The sequence below is a fragment of the Phoca vitulina genome, unplaced genomic scaffold (genome assembly GCF_004348235.1).
Source record: "Phoca vitulina isolate PV1807 unplaced genomic scaffold, GSC_HSeal_1.0 scaffold61, whole genome shotgun sequence".
Taxonomy (NCBI): Eukaryota; Metazoa; Chordata; class Mammalia; order Carnivora; family Phocidae; genus Phoca; species Phoca vitulina.
The window spans coordinates 5,657,340-5,664,438 of NW_022589764.1; the positions used below are offsets into that span (position 1 = coordinate 5,657,340).

Genomic DNA, 7,099 nt, shown 5'->3' on the forward strand with positions numbered 1-7,099 from the left:
AACCCCCTGCAAAGTCCAGCTGCTGCCTCTGCAAACACCAGGTGCCTAAACAGATTCTTGGTCTTCTTCCCAAAGCCAGCCTCCCCCCTGTAACATGGACCCGTCACCACCAGCTCCCCCCCGTTCTGATCACTAGAGTCAGCCACAAAGACGGCCAGCTCTTCCTTCAGAATCTCTCTTGCACAGACGTCTTCCTTCCCACTTCCACAACCCGAGGCTCGAGGCTCATCACCTCGTGCTTCCATATGCCCTCCTCCTCCAGTACCTCCCACACTGCTATGACCAGGGAACCCCCAGTCAATGGCCAGAAATGTTCCCCGTTGCCTCGAGGCCGGTGATCCTCAAAATGTGGTCCCAAGCCAGCAGCAGCACCTGGGAACCTGTTAGGAATTCAAGCTCTCAGGCCCACCCAGACAGACGGGATCAGGAACTCCGGAGATGGGGCCCACCAACGAGAGTAAGGAATCCTCCAGGGAATAAAGTTGAGAACCACCCTACGATAAATTCTAAATGCCTTAGGTTGGTACCCAAGGTCTGGCCTCACCTAATCCACACGCTTGTCTGTTCAGTTCCTCTCCTACCATCTCCTAAAACAACCACCTCCACCCCCATCCCCATCACACGGCCACCTCGCGGGCCCCTGATCTAGAGAAGAACCTGGCTTTGGAGGCTCTACCATCACTCCTTCCTCTTAGAACTTGAGGCACACCCCCTTCCGCTCTAATCCTTCTCCCTGAAGACCCCACCCCACCCCAGAGCCACCCCTGCTCTACCCCTCAGCCACCCTGTAGGCTCCAGTGTACCTTCCTTCCTGTGCGAACCTGGACTGCCTTCTGAGACAGGGCCCACATTGTATTCCTCTTTGAGGCTTGCTGCGAACCCACCAGAGTGTCCTACACAGGGCAGGTGTGTGATAATGATCTGTTCATTTAGTCGACAGTGTTGACTGATTGGTTGATTTATAACTGGAAAAGTCTGGGCCCCGGAGGGCAACAGAAGAAACGTGTTTTTAATGCCTTATTGTGCCAGGCTCGCCCTAAATGATTTCACAGACTTTATCTTACTTCATTCTATCAACAGCCTCACAAGGCTGATGTTATTTACCCCTCCTGGGGCTGCACACGGGACGATTCAGAGGAGATGGCTCACCTAGGATCACAGCCCCAAACGCCCGTGCAGCCTCATTTCCTAAAGAATGAGAACGTGACCGTGCATCTGCGTGCAGACGCGTGCACAGGGAAAGGATCAGCAGTGACCATGCGTGGCTCCCTCCGACATACCGGCTGCAAAACCATCCCCTGTTGCACGCGTCCAAACCCAGGCAGCTGCAGCATTTCAAAGCTCAGGAAATAAGCCCCAAGAATGCAATCAGTCTAAGATGTCTTTGGTTTATCATCCCATCTTGCACTTTTTTCTTTTTTTTATGATGTTGCCAACTACATAAAAGTTCAGATGCGGAAATCTAGTTATAGACCGTAGGTGGGACGCTGGGGAGAGTCGCATGGCCGCCATGATGCCCATGAGCGTGGGGGGGGGGGGGGGGGGGGGCAGAAAGTCACTGTGAGGCCACATGAACGTCCTTCGAGAGGAAGGGGTGTGACACCTCAGAATTCTCCCATCCATCCAAGTTCTCCCCTTCAAATCCTCCACGCCTCCAAACTTCACACTGTCTTTTCCCTACTTTCCCTAATGTCCTTAACGTCCACTCAACTATTTCTTTTTATGAGGCTTTAAAAATGTGTGTGCATTTCCCAAATACATTTACGTTGTACACAAGGAGTTCTTCGGTAATATTAAGGGATGACTCTCGTAAGACTCTGTGCCTCCACCCTGTAGGCTCCAGTGTACCTTCCTTCCTGTGCGAACCAAACATCTGTACCAATATGACGGTGTAGGACGCCGCAGTTTGGTCTACGCGCTCCCTTCCAAATGTTCTCCATAACGTACAATTTTTGCCGCAGTGGATTTCTGTCTGTATGCAATCAAGGGATGCTGTATCAAAAAGCTAGGCGATTTTATAATCAATCAAAAGAGAGTTTGATAATCCTAAAGGAAGAGACAGCAACCTCCCAAACCTGCCCCCTTCATCAGAGGAGTCATGGAAAAAAAGCAGGCTGCCCTCTTGATTATGGAGTCCCCCAAAACTCTTCCAAGCCACCTGCTCACTAACTGACCCCAGCCCCACTCTGTTCCTATCAGTCTACCCCCATGGAACAGAGATGAGCATTCTCGCAAAGCTCCTGAGTAGACCACAAATGATGTGCTACCAAAATGGCCCCCTGTGCTTCAGTCGAGCTGACCAGCCAGAGCCAGGTTCGGCTGGGCCATCAGGTCAACCCCAGGGGCCAACCAGGATGAGAGAGACTCCAAGCAAGGATCCCATAGAGTGTGGCTGTGACTCCTGGGAAAGCATGCCAGGAACATCCCTGACCTTCTCTCTCTCTCTCTGGGGTGGCCTGGCAAATGGGTATGGCTTCTTAAAGTTCCACGGCCCAGAGCTCCCGGGTGCCTGTCGGATCTCAACATTTCTCTCATTGCACACCCCGGGCAGGCCACGGCCTCAGCCCAGAAGGGAGGGACAGAGTCAGGTGGGTGGACCCTCCTGACCTTACATTCATTAAGGAAGAACGGCCACTGCTCAGCCGACCAAACCTGCTGGCAGGGGCCTCCCCCGCTCTCTGTCCTCATGTGTGGGGATGGAAAACAGCCCCTTCAGTTCACTCATTTCAGACTTCTTCAGACACTGACATCCATTCTATCCCTTAAAGTTCCCTCTCTGCTGCCCGCTCGGGTAAAGTTTAACCTGATTCCAATTCTGCTGGCCTTGCACGAGCTGGCCCCATTCACAGGAGGCAGCTGATCCAAACTTGCATAAATTCTCTGGGGGTGGAAATACCTGCCTCACATACCCAAAGTTCATTGCTTTGAAATTATACGGTTATAGAAGCTCTTCCAAAGACTTAGGTAATGTCTAAGGACTCCCTGAAACGTAAATAAAATGAAGAAGCATAAACAGAAAACAATACTTGCACCTAGAAGAGCCAAGAAGTGCAGCTTGCATAACTTTTCCAAGATAAGAGAGGGAGAACACCACAGGCCCACGCCTCTGCCCACAGTCAAAAGCAGAAGAGGCTAAATGGAACATGAGATTTACGCTTCATGCCCCATAAACAAGTAATGATCTACTCTAACTATGCATCTGCTTTAAACAGATACCAAACATCTCTGGAGACCGCAGAGACGCCACACAACAGGGAACAGAGCCCGCATTCCCCTGCACCAAACACTCTCCGCTAAACCCTTCAGGAGATGTTTGATGCATCAGGATTTAATTGCTACTCAACGTCGGAATAAAGTTTTATTGAATATAGCCACGTCCATCTGTTTATTTACTGTCTACGGCTAAAAGGACAGTGTGGACTTAACCATGACGGAGACCATATGGCCCACAAGGCCTAAAATGCTTACTATCTGGTCCTTTCCAGAAGACGTTTGCCAACCCCGGGCTCTACGTGATCTTTAGATCCAAGGTGGCTTGGGAATGCTCCCGCCTGCGGACATCAAAACTCTCCTAGTTGCTATCGGTCCTCTCCCACGCCTTGCGGTTGAGCCTGTCCTGACACACAACACACCTGCCCCATTCCGCTTCCCGGCGCTTCCACCTCAGTCAACAGCGACTGACACATTACCAACCCCCTGAACCGTCTCGAGCACGTCTGAGAACCAAAATCAAAGTGAGGTAGGAGTGCCCTGCAAACTTGGCTATAGCCTGAGCTCCTGCTGCTCTCCTTTCCTGACATGCCTCTGGGCTACCTTGCGACCAAGAGGTCCCCTCCCAGTCACCACGCGGTCTCCTCCTTCCTGCCTTCGGCCCTTCCTCTGCAGAGGGCACTTAGGAAGAAGGGTCCGACGGCTAGCTCACATGAACAGGATGAACACGGCAGACTAAACACCAGAAGTGTCTGCTCCGGCAGGAATCTTAGAATCTCAAGTCCTCAAGGTCGGCCCGCAGCCGGCGCCCGCTGAACAGACTCTTGGCGGGGTTCCTTTATCTACAGCACAGCGCCCCCACATGGTACTGAAGGGAAGCACAGTCTTCTCGAACACAGGGGGACTGAAGTGAACCCTCGCCCCGCTCACAGCCCGGATGCCATCTGTGAGAGGGCCCGGCGTTCAACTCGGTGAGGATGTGGAATCAATGTTATCCAGACTTCCACCCTCAGCTCCTTACAGATAGCTCCTCGCTGGAAACTTTACACCGAGAAGTATAAACTCTGACCTCTAGAGAAACTCACCAAACCGCAGCAAATGGGATTCAGATGTTTCCACGTACAGTACAGTGATGTGACCTAGACTTTAAACACTTTGGCAAAAACAGGAAAAATGATGTGGGCCTTCCAGTCCCTCCCAGAACATGATACAGCCTTGACCCGAGTCCTACGGTGATCTGAGCCTTTCTCACTCCTCCTTAAGCCTCCTCACCCGCAGCCCACATTCTCTGCCCCTGTTCCACATTAGCTCCTAACAGGCTGCCTCCACGGTCCATTCTCCTTGTTTAACCGAAGACGCCAATTTCTCCCAGTAGATCACAGTCTGATCAGGACTCAGAACCCGCCTGCAAGGAGAACTAGTGAAAGCCAATCCTGGGAAATTACCCCCCCCTCCCCCACTCCCGGAGTTCCTCTACAGAGCTGGGAGGAAAGCAGAAGTCTTACATAAAGACTTGGACCCCCAGGCTCTCTGGATCTGCTGCAGATTCTCTAAGACTGGTTGCATACTGTGTGGGTAAGGGCTAGAGAATTCTAGACGGTGGAGCAAGATAAGGCGGAGGCTGGAGAAGCAGTTTTCTTCTGCCAGGGAAGAACAGACACAAAAGAGTATCAGAAACCGCTTCCCCAGAGGCCAATCAGGACAAAATACAGAAACAACTCCGGCGTCTCATGCTCTGAGCCGACACCAGGCTTTGTTAGGGGCAGCCCATCCGCCAGCCATGCGCGCTTCTAGGGGGCATGATGGAGAAGCTGAGAAGCATGTGGCTGGGCACCAGCGTACAGGGATCAAGTGTGAGCACAAGCAGGGCAGACGTGCACCAGAACAGCCCCCTGCCCCTATGAGCGCTGTTACAGGTGCTTCTAATGCAGCCGGGCAGGGTCCCCGGGGTGGGGTAGCTACTGCCCCAGCAAGGGAGCTTCTGGGGACAGGAACAGGGTCTTATCACCAACGTAAGCACCCCCCAGGCCTGGCTGAGCATGGCTGCCAGACACACACCTGCTCGTGGTATAAGGGAAGAAGGGTATGAACACCCCCTCTCTTGGTTCTCACGGTTCAACTGAGGTTAGCGGCCTGTCAGGGGACCCCATCAAACTGTCCTTTTCCGGGTACAGAAAGACTCGAGAGGACAGAAGGGAAGTGAATGCTCACTACGCTACCCCCACATCCAAGAACAGATGATACACACACCTATAGGTGTTCCCCGTGACACGCACACATACACACCTGTGCAGGTGCAAATAAATATGGGTGAAGCGCGCCTCTCGGTCTAGGGGCCCGACAGGTTTCGCCCCCGCCGGACCTGGGCTCCCCTGGGCGGCTGCTGCGTATCCCCCTATGCAACCCCGGAACGGCACAGTCCCCGTGTACTGCAGAGGTTCGGTACAGCAGGGGGAAGGCACTGGACAATCAGATGCTTCCACTCTCACCCTCTTTGCTCAGAGACCCTCTGGAAGGTCGGGGCGGGAAGAGGGGAGGTTCCCTGCGGACGGCGGGAGAGCACCCCTGGAAGCTGAACTTCCCGCCCAGGCGCCGCCACCCCCAGCCCAACCTGCCCCGGGGACCACCCCCGGCGCCGCGACAGATCGACGGGCAGACCCGGAGGGGGCGCGCGCAGTACCAGGCCGCCGCCGGCGCCGCAGGCGCTGATTGAGACGAGGGAACCCGGGTGGCCGAGCACGCGGCCCGAGTAGAAGCACAGCTCGGCGGGCCGTCCGCGGCGCCCGGCCGCGCCCGCCTCCTCCACCTCGAAGCCGCGGGACAGGAAGCGCAGGTCGTGGCGAAGCTGCAGGTACAGGTCGCGCCCGAAGGCCGGCAGGTGCAGCAGCAGGGCGCGCTCGCCCGGCCGCACGCGCGGGGCGGCGGGGGGCGCGCGGGGGCGCCGGCGCTTTCGGGGCCCGGGGGCGCCGGGCAGCGGCGGCAGGTGCACGTCGTCGGGACGCACCCGCCGCGGCAGCACCACCTCCACGTCGGCCGCCGCGTCGCCGACAGCTGCGGGGAGAGAGGAGACGCGTCAGCGCGGCGGGGCCCGCCCGGCCGCCCTCCCTCCGGCCGCCCGCCGCGCACGGGGTCCAGCGCTGGGCACGCCGCGCCAGCGCGGGGACAGCGCGGCCCCGAGCGGGCGCTCCCCTCCTTTCCCTCGCCGCGGCACCTCCGTGCCGGCCAGCGCCTCCGCCCGGGCCCCGCGCCACCCGGGGAAGGGCTCCAGCGCGGCCGCCCGAGCACCTCCGGGGACGGCGGCGCGGCATCGGCGCCCGGAGACCCGGCGGCGGCGCGGCCGCCCGGGAGCCGCCTGGAGCCCGGTCGTCCGGCCGCGGCCCGCACCCCCTCGGCCCCGAGCGCTGTCAGCGGTCCGCCGCCGGACCCGGGCCGCGCAGGCAGGCGGGAGCCGCCAGGACGCCTCGGGAGGGCAGGAGGAAGGTGGCCGCGAGAGGCACGGGCGAGGAAGGGGCGGTGGGCGAGGGAGCGCTACCTGTGCCCGGGTCCAGTCCCCAAACCAGCAGCAGCAGCAAGGGCAGGACGAGAGGAGGCAGCAGGGCGCCGTCACACATGGTACTGGGGAGGAGCAGCCCCCCGGACGGTCGCGGCGGAGCAGGAGCGCGCGAGGCGGCGGCGCCAGCCGGAGTGAAGCCCTCCAGCCTTTGGAAAAAGTAATTAGCGCTGCGGACAAACCCAACGTGGTAAATCCCAAGCCCCGCCTTCTCCTCGGAAAACAGGAGGCGATTGGGCTCTCGCTTTCCCCTGCCCCGCCTCCCCCTCCCCCATTGGCTAGGACGGGTCTAAACCAGGGTGCGTAGTTAGGTTGTAAGCACTTTCTTACACGTGGTTT

The 7,099-nt window shown here is 57.5% G+C and overlaps 1 protein-coding gene across 1 annotated transcript in view; it reads right to left on the bottom strand.

Moving 5' to 3' along the window:
• The window catches only part of ADAMTS17 (ADAM metallopeptidase with thrombospondin type 1 motif 17), a 348,017-nt gene extending 341,120 nt beyond the window's left edge, over positions 1 to 6,897 (bottom strand). Inside the window, exons 1-2 of the mRNA XM_032391277.1 lie at positions 6,743 to 6,897; positions 5,891 to 6,261 (exon numbers count right to left, since the gene is read on the bottom strand). Of these exons, the coding sequence (XP_032247168.1) occupies positions 5,891 to 6,261; positions 6,743 to 6,821 (450 nt within the window). The 5' untranslated portion in view covers positions 6,822 to 6,897. The remainder of the gene's footprint in view (positions 1 to 5,890; positions 6,262 to 6,742) is intronic.
• Positions 6,898 to 7,099: the final 202 nt, after the last annotated feature.